Source organism: Onychomys torridus, chromosome 10, assembly GCF_903995425.1.
Source record: "Onychomys torridus chromosome 10, mOncTor1.1, whole genome shotgun sequence".
NCBI classification, from domain to species: domain Eukaryota; kingdom Metazoa; phylum Chordata; class Mammalia; order Rodentia; family Cricetidae; genus Onychomys; species Onychomys torridus.
Genome location: NC_050452.1, coordinates 1 through 25,364, shown reverse-complemented (window position 1 = coordinate 25,364; position 25,364 = coordinate 1). Strand labels below are relative to the sequence as shown.

At 41.5% G+C, this 25,364-nt stretch overlaps 1 protein-coding gene and 1 pseudogene across 2 annotated transcripts in view; both read left to right on the top strand.

The window, feature by feature from the left end:
* Asb3 (ankyrin repeat and SOCS box containing 3) overlaps positions 1-6,289 on the top strand; it is a 115,090-nt gene extending 108,801 nt beyond the window's left edge. For both annotated transcript variants that reach the window (XM_036200159.1, XM_036200158.1), the window contains exon 10: positions 5,554-6,289. In XM_036200159.1, the coding sequence (XP_036056052.1) occupies positions 5,554-5,759 (206 nt within the window). In that variant the 3' untranslated portion in view covers positions 5,760-6,289. The remainder of the gene's footprint in view (positions 1-5,553) is intronic.
* Positions 6,290-12,394: 6,105 nt separating this feature from the next.
* LOC118592231 lies at positions 12,395-14,946 on the top strand (annotated as a pseudogene).
* Positions 14,947-25,364: the final 10,418 nt, after the last annotated feature.

Sequence of the window (25,364 nt, the reverse complement as noted above, 5' to 3'; positions counted from 1 at the left end):
TTTCAGGGGACCTCTCCAGCACTCTGCCTATTCCTGTTCTCATGTGGTCATCATTTATCATGGTCTGTTATTCCTTGTTCTCCCTTCTGTTCTTGATTCAGCTGGGATGTCCTGCTCTCCTAAGCATTCTTTCTCTCAAACCTTGCCTTTCATTACTCCCACTGTCGTCCAGGTTATTTATGTAGATCTCATCCATTTCTCTGTCATTGGGTGATCCCTGTGTCTTTCCTAGGGTCCCGTTTTCTAGGTAGCAGTCTAGTCATCTTTGTTTTACATCCAGTATCCTCCTATGAGTGAGTACATACCATGTTTGTCCTTCTGAGTCTGGGTTACCTCACTCAGGATGATTTTTTTCTAGATCCATCCATTTGCCTGCAAACCTCATGACGTCATTGTTTTTCTCTGCTGAGTAGTACTCCATTGTGTATATGTACCATATTTTCTTTATCCATTCTTCAGTTGAAGGGCATCTAGGTTGTTTCCAGGTTCTGGCTATTACAAACAATGCTGATATGAACATAGCTGAGCAAATGCCCTTGTGGTATGATTGAGCATTCCTTGGGTATAAGCCCAAGAGTGCTACAGCTGGGTCTTGGGGGAGATGGATTCCCAATTTTCTAAGGAAGCGCCATATTGATTTCCAAAGTGGCTGTACAAGCTTGCATTCCCACCAGCAGTGGAGGAGAGTTTCCCTTGCTCCATATCTTCTCCAGCATAAGCTGTCTTCTGTGTTTTTGATCTTAGCCACTCTGACAGGTGTAAGGTGATATCTCAGAGTGGTTTTGATTTGCATTTCCTGGGTAATTAGAGATGTTGAGCAATTCCTTAAATGTCTTTCATCCATTTGAACTTCCTCTGTTGAGAATTCTCTGTTTAGTTCTATAGCCCATTTCTTAATTGGACTGTTGGGCATTTTGATGTCTAATTTCTTGAGTTTTTTATATATTCTGGATATCAGCCCTCTGTCAGATGTGGGGTTGGTGAAGACCTTTTCCCATTCTGTAGGCTGTAGGCTGTCGCTTTGTCTTGTTGACCATGTCCTTTGCTCTACAAAAGCTTCTCAGTTTCAACAGGTCCCATTGATTGATTGTTTCTCTCAGTGTCTGTGCTACTGGTGTTATATTTAGAAAGTGATCAGCCAGTAAGATATCATCCATATAATGGTGAATTACAAATTGATAAACTTTATGAATTATTTCTAATGGTTGTTGTGCAATATAGTGACACAAAGTGGCGCCTTTTAACATTCCTTGAGGAAGAATTTTCCACTGGTACCCTTTAACAAGCTCAGAATAATTGTAAATAGGCACTGTGAAGGCAAGTTTTTTTTTCTATTCTGTTCTTGTAAAGGTATTAAACAGTCATTCAGTTGCTATAATATACCATCCTTTAGGTAATAAAAAGGCAAGGGAAATCCAGGCTGTAATTCTATTGGCTGAATCACTTTATTTATAACTTTCAGATCTGTTACCATTCTCCATTTTCCAGATTTCTTTTTAATAACATATATAGAAGAATTCCAAGGACTGGTCAATTTTTCAATATGTTTGGCATTTAGTTGCTCCTGTATCAGCTGTTCTAGTGCATGTAGTTTTTCTGATGTCAACAGCCATTGTTTCACCCACACAGTTTTGTTAGTTAACCATTTTTAAAGGTAGGGCTGTTGGTACCTTTGAGAGACCAGTAGCTGTTGTGCCCTGCTTATGTACAACGTGAACAGTCTGTGACTGTTCTTGATAATACAAATATTTTTCTCAGAAATATTCTTTATTTTATGTTTGTTTCTGAGATTGGAGGAATGTTAATCTGTGTTTTCTGTTGCTATAACAAATCATGCTCCCATAAATGCATTGCTGTGTTAGCCACATATGGCTTTAACTCTCCTCTCTGCCTTTCTGGCCCTATGCACTTGAGGCATCTTTGTCTTACCTGAGATGAAGTTCCAATCCCTAAAAGCTGAATATTTAGCTCCTGAGGTGGCCAATTTGGATACCAAGATTTTGGTACAATTATTGTTATATCTATCCCTATGTCTACCAAACCCTCAATTTTGATGCCATTTATGTGTATTTTTAGCTTTGGTCTGACTATAGCAGTTTGGCAAAATACTTGTTTTCTGGTGTCTCCTGAAATTTTTGTTTTATCTAATGAAGTTATTATGTCCTTGATCATATCCAGAGCAGTATGATTTTTAACAACAGATATTAAGTCTTTTAATTGCGTTGTGAATAAGTTTTTCCAATGTTGACAGGAAATTATTGAGCCAAATTTGATATTGGGGCCTGCAGGAGGGCCCCACTCAGGCATTTCCCAAGAGTGTAGGGTTACCTTGCCTGTCCCTTTGTTGATCTGCATTCATTAGTGTAATGTCAGCCTTTGCTACGCCTGCATATTCTAGACCTTCTAGGGCCTTCTGTTTTGGATTATCTCTACAAAAAGCTTTGTTTTTAGGAACACCTTGCCTACAATCCCTTTTCAAATGACTTTGTTTACCACAATTAAAACATCTGATATTTTGATTTTTCTTAAAATTTTTAGAAATTACTTGTATCTAAGCAGCATCATAATAATGAGATCCAATATCAGCCATCTTTCTAATCCATTCATCTATTGGTCTTGATCTTACTTTTAAAGGCCTAATCACCCTTTTACATTCTGAATTAGCATTTTCAAAAGCCAAAGATTCAATTAATATCCATCTGACTTCTGGATCTGATACTATCCTATTTACAGATGATGTCAATCTTTGTAAAAAAAAAATCAGTGAAGGCTTCTTTTGGACCTAGTATAATTTTAATAAATGACTCATAACTCCCAATTCTTCAACTTGTCCAAAGCATTCAAAGTTGCCAAATGACATAAAGTCAAGGCCTGATTATTAAATTCAAACTCTTTGCAATTCAGCATATTGACCTTCATCTAGAAATTGTCTTGGAAAATATCAATTGTTATAGCCCTATTTCTTTGTTTTGTTGCCCTAGCTTCCTCTTTCCACCATGTTCACCATTGTAAGTGAGGACTAGCTTCCAATATTGCTGATGAAATATTTCAAGTCTTGTGGGATAATTCTGTTGCGATTTGCCCATGAATTTAACACATCATGTGAAACTACTGCTTCTTTAAATCTCCTCAAATATATGCCTATAGGATTCCATTTAACTTCCTGATAACCTTGGGGTGTCTATCATCTCCTGGCTGTTGTATAGGTGGTTTTTCTAATAATCTTAGGCCACCCCTCTTCAATTTCATCATGTGGTGGCGTGGTAGGTTCTTGTCTAAATTCCTCTGTGTCTTAATATTTTTCTTATTTTCATTAGTAGATCTTTCTAAGGCTTGTATCTTATCAGTCAGGTTTTTTTTTTTAATTTTTATTAACAAGTCTTTCTACAACTTGTATCATCATATTTGACATAATTGTCAGACCACTTTTTATATTTGGCAGAAGAAACTACTGTGGGTATTAAGGATGAAATATGAATTACCAGACTGATAATTATAATTGGTATTTTGTCAGTCTCAGGTAAGATTTTTATCTCCTCATTTACTGTTTCTATTATCAAGCCATCCATAGTAGCACTCACTATACAGGGTCCTAGCACCCTGCATTGTGATATTTCCCATTCTTAATGTGGGAATGATTCTTCTTTTTAATATTACCAAACTCTCTCCTTAAGGACTTCCCAGGTATCTCACCAAATCTGCTGACTTCTCCATTTGGCGGCAGGCTCAAGCACCTCCTGTGATTTCCAAGTGTAAACCTGCTCTGGAGTCCCTGTGAGTGGCAACAGCCAATTGATGTGAACTCTCCTTTCATGTAGTGGTGCCACATGTTGGAGCTCCAAAATGTTGTTTTTCCACTGGCACAGAGGTTATACCTGAACCTACTGCTGTTTCAGCCAGTAACTGCAGCAGTTACTGGCCATACTTCACAGACAGCTATGTTCCAGTGGATCTGCCACTGCCACCAAATAGGTTTTTTTTTTTTTAAAGATTTATTATGTATATAGTATATGCCTGCATATATGCCTACATGCCAGAAGAGGGCACCAGTTCTCATTATAGATAGTTGTGAGCCGCCATATGGTTGCTGGGAATTGAACTCAGGATTTTTGGAAGCCATCTCCAGTCCCCAAATGTAGTTTTTAACTAAGTTTCTTTTGTTCTATTTACCAATAAAGACTCAAGAGTCAGAGGTTGGGATGAAAACTTGCTAGTTCAGAGAGGTTGAGGACCAACTAGCTGACCTTCCCTCTTCACCATCATCTCAGAAAGAGAGCATCTTTTCTGTTGCTCCAAAAAAGACCACCACACTCAAAGTCCTGCCCATCCTACTTCCTGTGCCTCTCTATCCTGTTTCTGGTCTTCTTCTGACTCTCTATGACTGCTTTCTATCAATTACTTGCTGTCTCTGCCTCCTGACCCAAGGTTGATTTTATTTAGTTAACACAATGCAAACTTGAGGTTCACAGTGTGATCATGGTAATTTATAGCAGGGGCTGGGGCAGAAAGCACAAAACGTGCTTAGGAAGCACAGATAGATACATAGATAGATGGATGGATGGATGATGATAGATATTGTCTATGTATATGCATGTTTAGCCTGGAGTAAATGATATAAAACTAGAATATTTGTGAAATGCATGGGTATGTGCCATAGAGTATACTCAATGAATGTTCTCTTTCTGTGCCAAGTTTGAAATTTATTTCTTAAAAAGTATTTATTATGTATGGATGTTTTTCATGCATGTGTGTATGTACACCACATGCATACCTGGTGCCCATGGAATCCAGAAGAGGGTTTTGGAACTTCTGAAACTGGAGTTAGAAATAGATGTCAGCCACAGTGTTGGTGCTGAAAGAACTGAACATGGGTCCTTTGGAAGAGTCCTAGCACTCTTGACCTCTGAGCCTTCTTCCCAGCCCTTGAAATTTCATTTTATGTCACAGATGCAAAGAGGTAATGTTCAGGCTGCACATCCATTCACTTGATGTGTTAGGTTCCAAGACCCTTTGCAATGAAACAGACTAAGAGGAAGGTAGCAATTTCTGTTGTGAAGTTTCTTAATTGCTAGCTTGTATCATCAGATCCTTATAATTTAAATATTTATCTTTTATGGATCTGGATGCTGAATGTGTGACCAATTAAAGGGAGAGCAACCAGGTAAGGTTAAGTGAAAGTTTCATGTCATCATCCTGACCTTTGAAAACAATGAATAAGCAGCATACTATTTCTCTTTTATTATACAGAGATGGGTTGGTTGTTACCTTAGTGTGTTACTAGTATGTGTGTATTTGAATTCATGATTGTGTGCATATATGGAGACCAGAAAAGTATGTTAGCCTATCACTCTCTGCCTTATTCTTTTGATACAGAATTTCTCCCTGAATTTGGAGGTAGATTATTAGCCAGAAATCCCCAGTGATTACCCTCCTCCCCCACCCCACACCCCCTATAATCTCTGGCTTTTACATGGTTTCTGAAGTTCAGACTCAGGTCCTTATTCTTTTATCCAGTTCACTGTCAGTTAAAATTTTGTTCATTTGTTTCTCCAGCCTGTATTCCATGCCTGACCCATCTCTGTCGTTTGGAAATTCGGGCCTGTCTAAAAGCAGAACACCTTCGTTCTGACGGTTTCATCCATCAGTTGCCACTTCCCAGAAGTCTGCAGACCTATTTGCTCTATGAAGAGGTTTTGAGGATGAATGGAATTACAAGACAAGCAGCTATTCATAATGGCGGAATCAGTGAGGCCACCTGAAAGCTCATTTTTTTAATTCTGTTTAGTCATAAAAGGTAGCTTGTGTGGTTGTTTGGATTTGAGAATAATAGGAAATGGTAACTAGGCTTCCAATTCCCCTCCTCCCCAATATTGTGAACCTTACTCATCCTGCCTTACTTAGTTTTGTCTCCAGTGCACTTTGTTGTATAGTATTTGTTTCCTTGACCATTTTCTGTTTTATTATGCTAATGAGCTGTAATGCTGCTATAGTGCTGGCTTTGACATCTTTCCACTTAAGATTCATGTTCACCTGTACTCGAAGCTAAGGATAGAATTCACAAACTTCCCAGGAAGAATATATAACAACTGTGCCTTTGAATCACTTACCACTGTTATTATTTTATTTAGGAATTAATATCACCTGTGTTTATAAAAAGAAATATTCCTATGTTTTCATAATGTTCTTAATTCAGACATATTTATGAGGTGTTGATGATATTCTTGCATTTCCACATGTAAACTCAGGGCAAAGTTTTTGTTGTTGTTTGTTTATTTGTTTTTTGTTTTGTTTTGTTTTGTTTTGTTTTTCGAGACAGGGTTTCTCTATAGCTTTGGAGCTGTCCTGGACTAGCTCTGTAGACCAGGCTGGCCTCAAACTCACAGAGATCCACCTGCCTCTGCCTCCTGAGTGCTGGGATTACAGGCATGCGCCACCATCGCCCAGCTGTGTTTTTTTTTCTTTTTTTTAAAGAATATAGATTTCAGTCATATTGCTGGTCTCCCACTTCCTAGAGCCTTTCTTTATACTTTTTGCCAAAAATATAGCCCATTTTTAGTCTTTAGCAAAGACAAGAACACACCTTAATTTAAAGGCATACTCAATATAAAAAATGTCATTTTAGAAGTATTGTACTCCACTTAGAATATTAATAAGGAAACATAAAAGGAGCATTGCAGTGATTGTGTGCTAAATATAGCAATCAGGCTTCATTCAGCTCCAGAATAAGAGGGCAGCTTTTTTCCTATGAATAGCCATAATATTCTATTAATACAATATTTTTCCTTCTTAATATCTGGATGTATTTTTAGAACATTGATGAAATAAAGACCTCAGAATCCTGCCTTGTAAGTTTTTACAATTGCTTTATCTAAACCTCAAGTCAAGAAAAATCAAACATCATCAAGACAATTGTCTAAAAGACTGGGAACTATCCTTGGGAGGAAGGTACTAGTGTATTGCTGTCATGATAGGCAAGCACAGGCTGGTTTCTACAAGAGGCAGGCCTTCATTTCTTGATAGCAATCTCCTGTGGTTAGATAGATTTTCTGGGCCCATCTCTAATGAGCCCTTGGAAGAAGCATGATAAAGGTTGACTTCATTAGAACTGATTGGGAAGACTATCTCATCTCTTACATTCAAGTCTTGCTAGATATGGATATAAAGTTTGGTATTGAAAAATGAGGCAGAAACTCTTATTAGTTCAATTTAATAAAGATATTCCAAAATGGTATGCACTGTGTTGTCTTTTTTAAATAGTGTGATATTTATTTTTCAAACTCTGTTTCAGGTTTTGTTTTTGGTCATGGCCAAGTATACACAGAATTATTTTAAAAGGTATGTCTTTTAATGTATTTTGTTTGTGTTCAATTGTATTACACAAACCCAGTTTTCCGTAAGTTATCATTGAGGTCTTATTTCTGAAGCCCTAAAAATCAATAGAGATGGGCTGTGGCTAGTGAATTTTTGGCTTTACAGCAGCAAAAAGGTGACAAGCATCCCATAGAAATGCACCTTGAACCTGATCTTTTCCTAGGCTAGCAACAGAGTTTGAGATTCTCTTGAAGTCCTATGATGTTGAGCAGTGATGGTGAGCTGTAGCTCCTAGCCAGTCAGCCATGTGGTCAGGAGGATGGTTGTAGGGGGCATGAGTGTTCACAGATAAACACTGGAGAAACTAGGCTTATCTCTTCAGTGGAAGGGATGTGTATACCTGTTTTCCCACCCAGAAGGCTGGGAGTGGATATTATTAATAACCTGGTGACCTTGCTACCTGTAGTTTAAACCAGAGTTTAGTTCCCAGTACCCATACAGAGTGGCTCACAACTATAAATCCAGCTCCAGGATTCAATATTGTCTTCTGGCCTACAAAGGCACCTGCACACACATGGCATGTGCTCACGCAGACTCATACACATTCAATAAATAATAAATCTTTAGGAGAAAAAAAAGAAGCCTTTGGTTCTTACTGATTTATTTTTGTTTTTGAAACAGGTTCTTGCTCTGAAGCTCAGGCTGCTAGAACTCACTATGTAGCCTGACCTGGCTCTAGATTTACAATGATCCTCTTGCCTTAGCCTCACCATTGTTGGGATTATAGATATAAGTCACCACACCTAGCTAAGCCCTTGGTTTTGAAGTTGATTAGTGATTATTAAGGTTTTGGGTCTAGAGTGGCCCTGGAAGGTCCATGTATTTGGTTTGCTCTCTAGTCTATGGTGCTTTGGGGAAGTTTTAGGAGATAGTTAGACCATTTGGAGGGATATTGGAACTCCTGTCTTCTGTTTCCTGATATACATTTGAAGTATATCTTTGTTCTACTTACCATCATAGGCCCAAAGCAACAGACCAACGGACCATGGACTGAAAGTCTCCCAAACCAGAATAAAACTTTTCTCCTTTTAAGTTGGCCATCTTAGGTGATTTTTTTTCAGTTGTGGAAAATTGACTGATAGAGTGATTTTTTTAACCTTATTGTATACAATATTTCTTTTGACATTTTATATTAAAATACTATTTTTATAACTTGTAAGGACTCAGTGAAGAATGTAATCTTAAAACATGCAAAAAGTGAGTTGTGGTTACAGCTTCTGATTAGAATCCTACGTCTGGTTACAAGAGCTTTAACCTTGCTCCACTTGCATAGAGGTGCTTTAGTACTTAGTTTAAATTACTGTTAAGTGCCAGGTGTTGATAAGAATCATCTAGTTACATGAAGTTTAAACCCTGACCCATGTGCACAGTGGTGCTTTAGTATTTAAAGATCCAGTGAATGCCAGGTATGGGATATCTCCATACATGTTATTGACTAGTCAGTGAGGCCCCACAAAACAACATAAGGTGTTTCATTCTTCTTGGTTGCCTACTATTGCTAGATAGACCCTGTTGCTAAAGACACCACACACTTCGGTTTCTGGACGTACAAAAATCAATTTCAAACTTTCTTGGAATCTACCTTCCTGATGGCTAGATTTCATAGTATCAAAGGGTGATATTCAGACCACTGGTGGAGAAAAGTCATCAGTGGACTTACTCAGTGGTGGACCCTTTATGCTATCATGCTGATCTGCCATGGAAGATACATATCATGTCTACCAGTTGTTTTCTGCTTGGACTTGATGTATCATTCCCATCCCAGTCACATGTAACCAAGGTGTCAGGAGTTGCATATGGGTAAAGCTCAGACTAGGAGATCAAGTCTTTATGACTTGAGGCAGTTATTTGAAAATTCTTGAATTCTGATGAGAGCTAATGTGGATCTCAGGCATCTCAAGAACACATTCCCTTTGGTAGGAGGAGTAATTAATTTACCTAAATAAATATGGGCACATTTGACATCTTACACTATCATACGAGTTCTATAATGCCATTTCTATTCTTTGTCTTTTATCATAGAAAATGAAAACAACAACAACAACAAAACACCTAAGGAAAAGTTAGTATCCCTAAGTATGACTTTTCAGGTTTTATATTTTGTTTTCTTTCTTTTTTCCCATCATCAAGGCCCAATAGCTGTTTTGTGTGTTTATTATTGTTTCTGCTTTATTAAATGACAGTGATCATTGGTTCATTAATGCCTTGTAGGAAATAAACAATCATTTTGCTAATAAAATCCTGTAGTTTTAATTAGATGAGACGGATTGTGCATACTGTTTCTGTAACATGTGGGTACAACCTCTATTGCATTAACATCAGTAGTTCATAGAGAGGTCAGTATAAGTTATATTTTTAATAAAAAATACTTTGAATAAATTGAGTGCAGATTTTAATATAACTTGTGGTGTTGCTTTAGTGAATAAATGTTAAATGAAGGAGATTTATTAACTGGTTACTATGCTAATAAACCCTTTAAAAAATTCTCATTTAGAAATTTTAAGAAGTAATGACATTTAAGTGTTTCATTTGAAAAGGAAATACATGCTATTAAAAATTAAAGGTGTCTGGCTTCACAAGGATCACAAATTCAAGGCTATTCTCAGTTCTCAGGTACATAGGCAGCTATAGGTTCTGCCTAGGATATGTGTGTGAGTCCTCAGAAAAGCTGTGTGTGTGTGTGTGAGAGAGAGAGAGAGACAGACAGACAGACAGACAGACAGAGACAGAGACCCTAGGAAAAAGAAGAAAGAAGATGAAGCTGTGGTCCTTCCAGCTAGGTCCATTATTAATGTTAACTAATGTATTTGAATATTGTCTTTTTCTGAGGTTTTTATGGTTTTAATCTATGCAGAAGGTTAGGGAATTAAATATATAGTTAAAATCAACCAAATTCACAATTTTGTCTTGGTCCATTAATTGACATGAGCCGGGTGGTGGTGGTGCACACCTTTAATCCCAGTGCTCGGGAGGCAGAGCCAGGTGGATCTTTCTGAGTTCTACAGAGCAAGATCCAGGACAGGCACCAAACTACACAGAGAAACCCTGTCTCGAAAAAACAACAAAAAATCATTAACATGAAACCTTCAGCGAAGCTAAAGCCATGTAATTAAAGACTTCTGAATCAGTAAGACTGGGGGAAAAATGAAGTGTGTCTGCTAACTCTTTTTTCTAAGATTACCTGAATAAAGCAAAAAACTCAACCTTCCATTTTGTAAAAGAAGCTGGAAAGGGGCTGGAGAGATGGCTCAGAGGTTAAGAGCACCGACTGTACATAATAGATAGATAGATAGATAGATAGATAGATAGATAGATAGATAGATAGATAGATACTTTAAAAAAAAGCTGGAAGGGCTTTACTGCAGTATATGAGGCATGATATGTGCATTTATGGCTTTTTTAAAAGGGGAGGGACATGTTTTCAAATGGTCTTACTGTAACTGATGCTATCTTGGAACTGTGTAGCTCTGGATGACCTGAAACCTATTGCAATCCACCTTATTAAGTCCCCTTCATATTGGAGTTACAGGTGTGAGTCATGATATCTAGGTTTATAAACAAATTTTTTTAATAAATAATTTTTTCTTTATTATTATGTGTTTTAAATTTTATACATCAGCCATGGGTTCCCCTGTCCTCCCCCCTCCCGCACCCACCCCCACCTTCCCTCCAGACCCTCCCCTCCATTCCCATCTCCTCCAGGATCAAGGCACCCCTGGGGATTCATTTAAACCTGGTAGATTCAGTTCAGGCAGGTCCTGTCACCTCCTTCCAGACTGTGCAAAGTGTCCCTGTGTAAGCCCAAGGTTTCAAACAGCCAGCTCATGCACTAAGGACAGATCCTGGTCCCACAGACTGGATGCCTCCCAAACAGATCAAGCTATTCAATTGTCTCACTTATCCAGACGGCCTGATCTAGCTGGGGGCTCCACAGCCTTTGGTTCATAATTCATGTGCTTCCATTCGTTTGGCTATTTGTCCCTGTACTTTTTGCAATCTTGGATTCAACAGTTCACGCTCTTGCAGACCCTCCTCTTTCTTGACAGTTGGACACCTGGAACTCCACCTGGGGCCTGGCTGAGGATCTCTTCATCCACTTCCATCAGTTATTGGATGAGAGTTCCAAGAGGACTGTTAGGGTGTTTGGCCATCTGATCACCAGACTAAAGTCAGATCAGGCTTTAACATTGCTGCAGATACTAAAGACCTGGCATGTTTTGGTTTTTTTGTTTGTTTGTTTGTTTGTTTGTTTGTTTGTTTATGTCTTGGCTGCTTCTTAATGCATAGCATTAATTGATGAAGCAGAGCAGATGGTGGACTAAGTAAGACCTTGAAGACATCTGTTTATGTCTCTTATCAAATGTCTTGCATAACCTTTTCACTGACTTTCTGTGAGGTTGATAAAAGTTTGTCTGAAGTCATTATTGGGTACTAATTTGCAATCTTTGTTTAATGAAATAAGTGAAGAAAGTCCATCTGGCAGTGGGTTTGAACTGAACAATTGAAAAGAGGGCATTATACTTCTGAGGTTATTATGAGTTGTCAGCTCAAATAATAGGACCCAAGAGATCAGTTTCCAAATGAGTATTTTCTTTAATAGATGGATTAGTTAGCAATGTGGGATTTAGATTTTGAGTTTGGCACAAACTATTCTGTTATGACAAAATATTCAAATCCTTAAGGTATTTATTTTATTTGTAATTTCATCACTTCATTAAAGCAACATTTAAGTGTCATGCTGTGATATTTATGTTTGTTGATGTAAGTACATAGTCACTCTTCTTTTTGTCTTTATAATTGGAGAATTTAAGCATATAAAAATGGAGAATTTTGTGGTTGGGGATTTAGCTCAGTGGTAGAGTGCTTGTCCCGGTCTTCAGCTCCTGGAAAAAAATGGAGAATTTTATCATAGGCTTCCCCCTCCCTTCTAAAGACATTTTCTTATGCCCACCCTGCACCAATTGAGAACAGGTAAGGCCCCATCTCCAGACTGGACAGCCCAGTTCTCTAGCCCCTAAGTACCATGGGCACATTTTGTGCCCCTTCCCCAGCCATTGAAGCCCCAGGGACTGAGCAGCAGTTCTTCCCCCACTCCTCACCAAGCCAACCATCCCCTGGCACCAGTGACCATCTGAACCATACACACACCCCCACCCCCGTATCAATTGAGAACAGGTAAGAACTGGACTGGTCAGTTCTCTATCCTCTAGGCCCTGGGGGCACATCCTATGCTCCTCTCCCCAAGCAATGAATCCCCAGAGGCTGGGCAGCAGCTTTTTCCTCTGCTCCTCACATAGCGACCACCGGAGCCATATGACCTCCCTGCACCAATTAGGAAGGTGACCATTGAGTCCCGCCGCCCCCCCCCCCCCCACACACACCTTCTGCCCTGGACCAATTGGGAAAAAAAAAAACTACAGGAGCCAGAGGCCTCACCTGGACCAACTGGAAGAAGAGTGACCTGCAGCCCCACCTGTTCAGATTAAAGAAAGAAATACATAGACGGCAGTGTAAAAGAACACATTAAATAACATAAAGAGCAATATGGTACCTAACAGCAAGACCTGAACATCCCAAAGCAGAAGAAAATGACCTTAAAAACAACTTTATGAAGATGATGGAGGACCAAAAGAAGAAATAAAAAATTCACTTAAAGAAATGGAAGAACAGACCAAAAAAAAAAAAAAAGATGGAGGAAATCAAGACATCTCTTAACGTCAAGAAAACAAAGAAAAAATAAACAGGTGAAAGAAACAGTTTAAGACCTTAAAATTGAAGTAGAAGCAATAAAGGAAACACCAACTGAGTAAATGAACAGAAACTACAGAGACAAGCATAACCAATAGAATACAAGAAATGGAAGAGAGAATCTCAGGCATTTAGGATATGATAAAGGAAATAGATTAATTGGTCAAAGAAAATGTTAAATCCAGCAAATTTTTAACACAAAACATCCAGAAAATCTGGGACACCATAAAAAGACCAAACCTAAGAATAATAAGGATAGAAGAAGAATTCCACCTCAAAGGCACAAAAAATATATTCAACAAAATTATAGAAGGAAACTTTCCCAACCTAAAGAAAGACATGCCTAGGAAGGTATAGGAAGCATACAGAACACCAAATAGACTATATCACAAACAAGTCCTCTTGTCACATAATAGTCAAAACAGTAAACATACAGAATAAAGAGATTATTAAGATCAGCAAAGGATGTGGGCAGGCCTGGCCTGCGGGTGGACCAGGAAAGGTCACCAAGACTCAGAAAGCAGACCTGGGCCCACAGCTCCCAGAGAAGAAGAAAAAGAAGGTGGTTGCACAGGTCACAGATCCAGAGACTCAGTACTCAGTCTTAAACAGTAATGATTATTTTGTTGATGGTTCTCCTCCAAGGGCCACATCCCCCTCTAACAATGTGGGTGAAGGGCAGGTCTCTGAGATGCCACTGGGCAAGAGAAAGAAGAAAAAAAAAGTTCCCCAGTGCTCATTTGGAGGAGCGCCTGGACTCTTGAGGCCGCACGAGCAGGACGGAAAAAGTCCTCCAGCCCTTGAAGGCAGGTCCGTGAGCAGTCAGCAGAAGTCCTCAGTTGAGAGAAGAAAAAGAAGAAGAGGAAGTCCTTACCACAGGTTACCTCCCAGTGCTCAGGGCTGAAGACCTCCCTAGACCCCAGGCATGCTGAGAAAGTAAACAAAGCCAGTAAGAAGTCCAAAAAACACAGGGAAGTAAAGAAGGTTCTGAACACTGAAGCCTTTCCTCCCTAGGACTCTTGGCTCTGTGAGGCTGGGGATGCTCTGCACCCATGCTCAGGATGGGCAGAGGCTGGGGAGCAGGCAGCCTTGGGCCAGAAAAGGAAACGGGAGATCTAGCGAGCACAGCATGAAGAAGAAGAAGAGCCACCAAGAGGGAGACATCCTCCCAGTCCACTCCAAGCTCTCCATGGAGAACGGCCTGAAGAAAGGAAGTAAGAAGTCAGTCAGAAGTGAAGCTTTGGACTATATCCCTATAGACAGCCCAAAGGCCTCCGGGAAGAAAGGGAAACCCAAAAAAAAGGTGGACCAGCCAGATGGGGAAGGGCTGCTGGCTGTGAGAAGGAAGAAAAAGAAGAGGAAAGAGAGTGAAGTAAAGGAAGACCCTGGGCAGGAGGAAGAAGAGGGGTTGGACACAGACCTGGAGGTGGTACTGGAAAAGAAAGGCAACATGGATGAGGCCTGCATAGATCAGGTGAGGCGGAAGGCTTTGCAAAGCTTCAGAACCCAGGAAGTGGACGGGAACCCAGTTTGGCCAGTAGGACACTGCTGGCTTTGAAAACAAAGAACAGAAGCTGAAATTCCTGAAGCTTATGGGTGGCTTTAAGCACCCCATCATTTAGCCACCCTCCCAGCATGTCTAGCAGGTCCAACATAGCCCTGGACAAGAAGTCTTCAGACATGCTCCAGCAGAATCTCCAGCGGGACTATGTCTGGGCCATGAGCTGGAAGTACAATCATGGAATTGGCCTGGGCTTCTCCTCTGAGGCTCACAAGGTCTTCTACATTGACCGGAATGCCTCCAAGTCTATCAAGTTGCAAGATTAAATTTTATTGTTCTCTTCCTGTTCTTGATCAGTTTTGCATCTGCCAAGTTGGTCTGACTTAATTACCTGCAGATAATTGAGGACCACTCACGATGAGTTTTGGACAGGCAGGTGGAAGGAAGCTGCTTGTGTGTCAGGAGCCAATACCAGTGGCTAAAACCTCCTATTTTCTATATTAAACCTTCCATCTCTTTGGGTGAAAGTGTTTTAAGTAATAGTAGCTAGCAGTTGTTGACATATGCAGGGCCCTGACTAAAGTGTTTTCCTGCATTGATATCTTTAAACCTAATTATGGAATGGGTGCTATTCTCCTCTCCATCTTCTAGATGCCAGAAGTTAATTTCAGGGATAAAGTAATAAAATTGCCCAGAGTCACCTTCCATTAAGTGCCACAAGAGTACATCACCCAGCATCACCAATGATCAGTGAACAGAGAAAGCAAGCATTGTGCCATGTCTTCCATGGGGACCAACAAGTTTGTTTCCTTTTGTCCTCATCAGGAGGCCGGTAAGGTGCACCAGGCCAATGCAGCCAAGCTTCTCCTCTGTGGGAGATAGACCTCTGCGCTGGCTGCTTTTCTGCTATCATCCTTCCTTCTGAGGGCTGTGCTTGAACTTCAGACAAGGCATTGAACAGCAGGGAATCCTGAATGTGGACCCTGGCAGAGTCTCAGCGGTGTGTTCACAGGACAGACAACCTTGGACATCTTGTGTGAATTCAAATGTAAGGAGGAATGGAGAAGGCGCTTCATTTGCTATGGGCACCATCCCCACCCTGAACTACACAGCAAGCTCAGGGAGCTTCAGATTCAGAGAGCTATGTGACCTGACTTGTTCTTCTACCTTTTGGCAGTCTGGCATTCAGGCTCACAGAAGGACATCTCCTGTCTCTTGGCCTGGCGCCTCACACAGACATCCCAGTGCAGGCCTGATCTCCCTGGTCTAGCCAGGGCATTGAGGAGTAGAGGGATTGAGGCTGTACTCATCCAGTACATTCATTCTCATTCCATCCTCAGTGTTTATTTAATGGAGCTGGTGAGAATATGGCAGAAACGATTCCAGGCTGCAAATGCCCCATAGTATTTCAGAGTTGGGAGAAAACCCTTTTTATAGCCAAAGAAACTTGCAGCAGCCCCTTAGGAAACCTTATGGCTTCATTCAGTTCTGTGTGGTTGTTCCTGTATTGGCCCCTTTAGTAAGGGAGGTAGCCCTCAGGCCAGCCAGGGGAAGGATGAGGTGTTCAGTACTACTACCTGGGCAGCAGTGGTGAGATTGCCTGAAACAGCTGCCTCTACCCCACCCTGTCCCGCCCATCGGCATGGGCCCTGTCACATCCTACAGATATGTCTGCTAGCAAAGACTAGCCACTTCCCTCAGTCTTTCATAGATTTAACCTCAAGATACAAAGAAGGTACCACCTTCATTCTCAGAGGGCAGAATTCCAAATTTGAATCAACTTCCAGACCAGTGTTTCTCAGCCTGTGGGTCATGACCTCTACATGCATCTCATATCAGATATTTATGTTTACAATTCCTAAGAGCAAATTTACAGTTACAAAGTAGCAACAAAGTAACTGTGATCCGGGGTCAGCACAACATGAGGAACTGTACGGAAGGGTCACAGCATGATGAAGTTTGAGAACCGCCACTTTAGATCAATTTCTTCTGGCCTTGATCAGCACTGGGAACTAGCTGTGTAACTCCAGTAGTTCGTGTTCCCAAGAGGTTACACTCCAGTTTGAGCGTGCCTTAGCTCATCAAAAACTTGCACATGGCCATCTCTTGGGTGGTAGAGGATAGATGGGTTGCCATCTCATACCATGTACACCTTGGTAACTCATTGAAATGTGAGGGCCAGATCTTTCCCTTCCCTGCCACATGTCTCAGTGCTGAAGGACTTGAACTTGTAGCTTGGTGTCTCGGCACTGGCTTAGGTGCTCCATTTGCTCACCCTTCTCTGTGAACAAGAATTGGAGTCTGTAAGCAAAGAAGGCTGTAGGGCCTCCTCAAGGAGTCTAGCCTCGCCTCAGCTTCTCGCAAGTGTGGGCACTGAATGGCTGTGCTTCTTTTGGCTAGGCTCCTATCTAACTAGCAGTGGCTTAAGCCACCATACCCCTTCTTTCCATGTCCTGTCCCTTCCCAGAACTTCAGTCTTCTGTATGGTGTCTACATGTGGATGTGGGAGGTCAGTGACCCACCACAGACCTTAACTTGGCTGTCTCTCAGGCATTTCTCACCACTTACTGGTACTCTATAGCAATATCCTTGTCAACAGACTCAAAGTCTCATGGTTCCTACCAGTTTGTTCTTGAGCTGATTTCTGTGCAATCTCTACTTGAGTCCTTGAGGTCCTCCCCTGAAGCTACCTTTTTACTCCCTGTCTGACCTGTCAAAAGTATCTCCCGATTACACAGTTGTCCCCTAGAGGAGGGTATGCACTCAGCTCTGCAAGCTTCATGCTAAGGTTGTGGCAGGCAGAACACTCTGCACCCTTACCCTTTTGGCAGAAGGGAATTAAGGTTGCTAGTCAGATGAGTTTGAAATATGACCCTAGATTACCTGAGGAGGCACTTCACAGAATCCCTTAACTAGAAAGTGGCAGAAGAGTCTGTGTGGAAGAGACTTGGAAGCCACAGACAGCCACCTGGGAAGGAAAAGGCCACAAGCCAAGAACGTGGGCAGCCTTTAGAAGTTGTGCAATGCTTCTGCCAGAGCACCCACAAAGGAACTTAATCTTGTTGACCTTGACGTAGACTGGAGGGACCAGTGAGTTGTGACCAACAATTGTCAGATGGTTAAAAACCACAAGAAGCCACTGTGCATGTAATTTGTTAGAGTAGCAAGAACCAGGACATGGCCCTGTTTTTCGTTTCCTAAAAGTCTCTTCATCATATGTCCTTCCTAAGGGGAGTAGATGCCATCCCATGGAGATGGGTTTTCAGAGGCCAGCCTGTGAGTGACAGTCAGGGAAACTGCTCCAGTCCACACTTCTGTCCAAGTCAGCAACAGGATTCTGGCCCTGTGGTGTGTGTCCCCGATGCCAGGCTAAGCTGAAATGAACAAAGGAGCACTGGGAATTCTCTGGGCCAACATTGGCAGCTGGTGCTGTCCAATATAGGCAGCCTTGAGGTAAATACAGTATTTTCTGGGTTCTGGTGTTCACAGCAGGAGAGGCATTCTTCAGTATCTGGTTTTTTATTTTTGTTTTTCAGAATGGCTCATTTATCCCAGACTAGCCTCAAACATGTAACTGAGGACCTTGAACTCTTGATCCTCCTGTCTACCTCCTTAGTACTGGGATTATAGGTGTACCACCACACTTGGTTTATGTGGGCCCTATGCATGCAAGGCAAGGTTCCCACTGTGAACTGAGCCATGTCCTCAGCCTCATCTGCTATTTTGTTTGGTTGTTTGGTTGGTGTTTTTTTAATGACAATTTTCTCAATTCCTTGGGGTGGTGGGGACTGTTATCAGATTGGCCTCAAATACACACAGAAACTCTGGTTTTATATGTGTAAGCACACGAGTTTATATATAAATGATTTTAATTTCTATTTTCTGAGGTTAGTCATGTATAGTGTTTCAGAGAAAAGATTAATAAAACCCATTCTTAAAGCAGAAAAAAAAAAGATCAGCAAAGGAAAAAGGTTAAGTAACACATAAAGGCAGATCTATCAGAATTACACTCAACTTCTCAATGGAAACTCTGAAAGCCAGGATGTCTTGGACAGATGTTCTGTCGATACTAAGAAACCATGGATGCCAGCCTAGACTACTGTACCTAGCAAAGCTTTCAATCACTGTAGATAGAGAAAACAAGATATATTATGACAAAACCAGATTTAAACATTACATATCCACAAATCCAGGCCTACAGAAAGTACTAGAAGGAAAACTCCAACCAAAACACAGGCCACAGATAACCTCATATCAACAAATCCCAAAGAAGGACACACTACCATCAAAAAATAATAATTAAAAAACATTGGTCATTAATATTCCTTAATATCAATGAACTAAATTCACCTATAAAAGGACAGGCTAACAGAATGGGTAAGAAAACAGGATCCATTCTTTTTCTGCATACAAGAAACACACCTTAACCTCAAAGACAGACATTACCTCAGAGTAAAGACTTTCCAATCAAATTGACCTAAGAAACAAGCTAGTATAGCTATCCTAATATCTAACAAAATAGAATTCAAACTAAAATCAGTCAAAAGAGATGAAGAAGGGCATTTCATATTCATCGCAGGAAAAATCCAAAAGGAAGTCTCAATTCTGAACATTTATGCCCCAAATACAAGGGCACCTGCATTTGTAAAAGAAACATTACTGAAGGTCAAAAATCATACATCAACACCACTGGACAGATCTGCCAGACAGAAACTTAACAGCGAAATGAAGTAACTAATAGATGTTATGACTCAAGTGGACCTAATAGACATCTACAGAATATTTAACCCAAACACAAACGAATATACATTCTTTTCAGCACCTCCTATACACCACACATAATATAAACGTACAGTTAGTGTCATTTAGACATCAAACACACAATAGCAACTCTTGTACAATATTAGAAGGACCAGCCTTAATATTATACATCCCAGGGGCTCAGGAGAGAGAACTATGAATGGCAAGGATTATTTTCAGGAAATAGAATCAGAGTACACAGAGCTTTTAGTCCAGTCATTTATTTGCTCAAATCTTCACCCTCCCATATCCTGGGAGTCCAGGGATACATACACTTACCAGCAGTAATTCCTTGGCAGTGCAAAGCCAGGCTTCCAGGGTCAAATGGAGGGGGTGATTGTTAGTAAATTGATTGAAAAAACTCTGGGTTCGGTGTCCCAGGTTTCAGCAGCAAAATGTTAGTTAATTGATGGCTGAAACTGCAAGGAGACAGTTCAGCCCTGGATGGTGAGGTATCCCAGACACCTCGAGCTGCTCAGAACAACAGCTCTGCCCTAAAGTGTCCTAGACACCTGGAGCTGCGTAGCACAGCTGTGATGGCTGAAACTGCAAGGAGATGAGGGCAATTTTTCTGTCTTCTCAGGAGGGTCAAGCCTGGAACTGCTTCAGCAGGGAAGGGTATCTTGACTCTTTGGGAGTATACCTGGTGTGATGGGGATGGTCTCCCTGCAGGATATAGCAATCCTGCTCCTCTCTTAGAGAGCCTCTACAGCTGAGCTTTGCTCAGGCCCCACTTAAGGGGACTTCCTAGCAGAGCTCTGCTTCTCCAGCCTAAGAGGTTGCTTCTTTTGCTTCACTCTTGGAAAGGGAAACCCCTGCAAAAATGTAGCAACCTCCTCCAGCTCTGGAGAAAAGTGTTACTTATAGTTCTGTCTGTCCACTGAGGGTGGACTTATCAAAGATCTTCTGTTTAGCTCCTCCTTGCCCTGTTCTTTCAGCTGGTTCTCTCTCTCTCTCTCTCTCTCTCTCTCTCTCTCTCTCTCTCTCTCTCTCTCTCTCTCTCTCTCTCTCTCTCTCTCTCTCTCTCTCTCGTTTTGTCCAGTGGGGGATGTCTCAGCAAGGATCTTCTCTATGCCAGTGAATGAAGATCTTCACATCCAAAAAAAATTCTTTTGAGGAAGAGGTTTATTTGGGAAGGAGGAGTCGTGGAGAGAACAGTCTTCCTTTTTAACTAACTAGGAAGGGCAGTTTTCACAGGAAGTCTAGGGGGTAGAGTCAACCTGGGCACAGGGTTCTACTATCTTGCTCTGTGATTGGTTAGTTTCACAAGTCAGTTGGCCAGGGGCAGAGATGGCTCTGATCTGACTGAGCCAAACTGTTTGTTTCTTCCCTGATCTGAGCCATCCTTCCCTAGTTTTGGGCTCCATGGTCAGGATGGGTTTCTTTAGCCAGCCCCTTTCCCCTACACCCAATCCTATGACCTTACCTTTCATGATATCTATATGATCCTTACCAACAATCTCCTCCCAGAAGAACATAGGCAAGTCTGGGATCAGGCTAGGGTCCATGCAGATGAACTCCAGAAAACACCTACCCAGTGGGAGCTAAGGCAGTCCCAGATCAGGAGCCTGGATAGGATTACAATAATCCAGGAGATATCCTAGATAGGAATAGATTTGTAACTTGTCTCCTAGCTGGTCTCCAAAGGGCTGCCCTTAAGGCAATAAATTATGAAAATGCCCAAGAGGTCATCCTGTAGGTATCCTTTCCCTATCCTTATTTAGGTCATGAATATTTTGTTTTACTCATTCACCTACTGGAGTGTTTTGGCAAACAGGTCCTATTCTATGGGTACATTCCCCAGCTTTTCCAGCGAAAACCATTACTCCTTATCCTCAGGCTGTTGCTCAGATTATATTTAAGAGAATCAAGATCAATGTTCAAACTTTTGGTAAGGAGCCAGATATTTTGGTGACCCCATACACCCAGTCTCAAATAGCATGGTTGCAAGCTAATGATAATGATTGGACCATACTGACATGCTCCATGCAGGGTCAGTTTGATACTCACTACCCCTCCAATGATGTGTGTCATTTTTTTAAATTGAATCCTGTCATATTTCCCAAGATAGTACAGATGACTCCTATTCCTCAGGCCCGTGTAGTAGTTACTGATGGCACATCACGTGGTTTGCTGTGGTAGTTTTTGGTAACAGTGAAAAGAATGAAAGTCCAGGGCACTTCCACCCAGATGGCAGAGGTACAGGCACTGTTGCTTGCTCTACAGATGTTTTCTGATGAGTGTGTAAATATTTATACTGATAGCCAATATGTGGCACATGCAATTATGCCTTTGGAGACAACAGCCTACATACCATCCATTTCTCCCATTCATGAATATTTGTTGCAAGTGCAAGGACTCATATGGTCCCGCTCACATAACCTTCATGTGGGCCATATTGGAGCTCATACTCGATTGCCTGGACCTCTAAGCAAAGGTAATCAGAGGGCTGATGCCATTACTCATATGGCTGTCACATTAATGTGTTCTGCCTTGGAAAAGGCTACTCAGTTGCATCAACATTATCATCTTAATGCTGGATCTCTTCGTCATCATATGGGCATAACCTGTGAACAAGGCATCCACACAGTTAAATCATGTCCTCTTTGTGCTGAATTTTTTCCTGTTCCTCATTTGGGAGTTAATCCCCGAGGACTTTTACCTAATCATGTGTGGCAGATGGACAGCACACATGTGACTTCCTTTGGAAAATTACAATATGTCCATGTGTCTATTGATACATATTCCTCTCTAATTTTTGCCTCTGCCCATTCAGGGGAAAAGGTTAAGGATGTAAAGAATCATTGTCTTCATGCATTTGCTTATATGGGAGTGCCTAAATGCATAAAGACTGATAATGATCCTGCCTACAGCAGTATGGGATTTTCAAAATTCTGCCAAGATTTTTCTATTGCTAATAAGACTAGTATTCCTTATAACCCTCAAGGACAGGCTATAGTAGAATGCTGCCATTGTACCTTAAAAACATATATAGCTAAAGTAAAAAGGGGGGAGCTAGGGGCTCATCTCTCCTCCCCACATTCTATTCTTTCCCTTGTTTTAAACATTTTAAGTTTTTTTATTGGTGGTCTGTTCTGGAGTAGCCGCTGCAGATAAGCACTGGAGGGCTCCTGTTGCAAATCACCCTCTGCGATGAAAGGATCTTTCTACTGGCACTTGGAAGGGACCCGATCCCGTGTTGGTGTGAGCCTGGGGTTCTGTTTGTGGTTTCCTCAGGACAATGAGGTTCCTCTTTGGGTTCCTGAGCGCTGTGTGCGCCCTGTGGCTACTGCTGAATCCCAGCATGGCAGAGACCTATTGGGCCTTCGTGAAAAACTCTCCCCTTCTGATGCCAGTGGGGACTGAGAGCCCAATACAGCCAGCCTTGGCAAGCATTAACAGAAGCCTAGGAACTGTAGCCATACAGTTGGATTCTTCAGAAGGTAATGTATGGTAACTGCTCTTTCAAGTATGTTTGAGAACGTGTCACCCAGACACCTTGGAGATTAAGGATAACCCTGAAGGTCACTGACTTCCATTTGTTAACAGTAGCATACCAGCTAAGCCTTTTCATTTTTTTTGCAACCCTCTTTAAGCTGGGGTAGTACCTACTCTTCAGGAGTGGCTCTGTGCAACATTTATTGGCCTCCTGAAATTCATCTAACCCCTTTTGAAGATACCTTAAAATCTGTGAGCCTGAATATAGCCATTATGAGACCATTAGTTCTGCTCCTTGTCTTCTGTCTGTCTTTTTTTTTTTTTTCTTTATGGCTCTTAGTTGTTCTTTTACAGAGCTGCCAGCTTAAGTCATGCTGGGATCAAGAAAAATGGGCCTTGGTGGTTTGTGTTCCTGGAGCTATGTCCATGCCAGTGGACTGTGGCAGTTAAACACCAATGATGCTCACATGTTCCAGAAGAGAATTTGACACCGCTGTTGCCATTGTTGCTGGGGCAGCCACTGCTGCTACTGTTTCTGGGATTGCCATTTCACTACAGCTATGGAGACCCTGGCAGTAAAAGTAGCTACCATAGTTAATCACTCTTTCATTCTATTGGGCATGATAAATTTAATCCAGTAGTAATATATATTTCAATTGGCTTTGAATGTTATAAATTCAATAAACTCAAGTTCCATTTGCTTTTGGGATACCATCTTACAAGGACTCCAATTTGCAGTAAGGCTTGTTGAGGAAGGGAATGGCTCAATTGTCTTTAGGCAACTGGCTATGGGTGGGTTAGGACTTCTGTTGGTCTTTTCTGTGTCGCACAGATTGCAAGCCCAGCGCCACTTTGAGATCTTTGGCAGCAGTTAACCCTACAGCTCACGTGTTTGAGCCTGTATGATAATGAGTATTCAGAGATGGGTAATGCTTGGGGGGCGGTTGTCAACCTAAGGCAGAGTGCTTGTGTGGCCTGGGCAAGTGTCTCCATGATGGGTAAGGCAACCTGCTGGCGTCCCATGCAACCTAAGTCAGAAGCTCATTTTTTAGTAAAAAGGGGGGACCTGTAGTGCCCTGGAACTCCCAAGTTGGGTAACTGCCAAAGCAGGACCATTCTTCGAGTTCCAAAGCAGAGTGTGTTTCTTGTAAGGCAACTCTGTGTTGAATATCTCTTCATAAACAGAGTTTAATCGCAATATGTCAGTTTTCCTACAAGCAACAGTTCATTTCGGGTAAACCTAGTCACTCTTGGGCTCCCATTGAGGTACACAGTGCAAAGAGCCCTGGTGTTTCTTCCCAGCAAGTGCAGCGCACTGGATGTAAGAGGAGCTGCTGTTCTTATCAGTTTCCTAAGCAGAGTTGAACTAGATATGGCCCATGTGTGTAGAAAGCACATTCTTTGTTCTTAGAAAGCTCACTGTTCCTGCTGTTTTGGAAACACTGGAAAGCAGGAGCCTGCTTCTTAGTCCAAAGCAGAGTGTGTTTCTTGTAAGGGATCTCTGGGTTGTATTTCCCTTCCTCAACGGAGTTTAATCCCTTGCTGTTAGTCTTCCTACAAGCAACAGTTCTTTTTGGGTAAACCAATGCACTTTACTTCCTGCGAACAGACACAAGTGTTATGTCAATGGGAGTCCAACAGTGAATTTGCTTACCAGAAAAGAACTGGTGTTTGTAGAACAAGAGTCAGCATGTTGTTCAACTCAGTTTATGAATGGGAATTCAACACTGAGTAGAAACAGGAAACACACTCCATATTCAAGAAAGAAGAACTCTTCTCTTTTCTGTGTTTCCAATGCAGCCAGAGGGAGGAACTTGTTCAGAACCAAATAACTGTGCTTTTCCAAGTTGCAGGCGATAACTCTTTCAACTCTGCTTAGGAAACTCATAAGAACAGTATCTGATCTTACATCCAATACACTGCACTTGCTGGAAACAGATGTGAGTGGTTTTCCACTGTGCATGTCAATTGGAACAAAACAGTCACTTTGCTTATCAGAAAAAAACTGCTGTTCATTTGACAACACACAGCATGTGGTGAAACTCAGATCATGAAGGGGAATTCAACACCAAGTTCTCTTACAGGAAACACACTCTTTTTGAGAAAGAAACACTCTTTTCTTTACTGTGTTTCCAATGCAGCTAGTGAGCTTGCTCAGAACAAAAGTGTTGCAGTATGCCCGCGCTACCACCACCCATTCACCATGTCCAAGTGAGGGGCTGTGGATCAAAAAACAGAGACAAAAGACAGCGGGTCATTTGTGCCAGAGGATGCCAAATGCCGTTTTTGAAGAAGGGAGGGAACCTTAAATACAGGCTTACAGCACAATGGAGGAACCCTGGAGGGCAGAAGTTCGCTACTGAATGTTCTACATTCTTGCATCTAAGCTGTTTACACCAAATGCAGGATACACAAACAAGGAACTTCCCTTAAGCATACAGGAGGGTGGAGACAGGCATGGAATCAGCATAGGGAGGACATCAAGGTCAAGGTCAGGCTAGCAGGG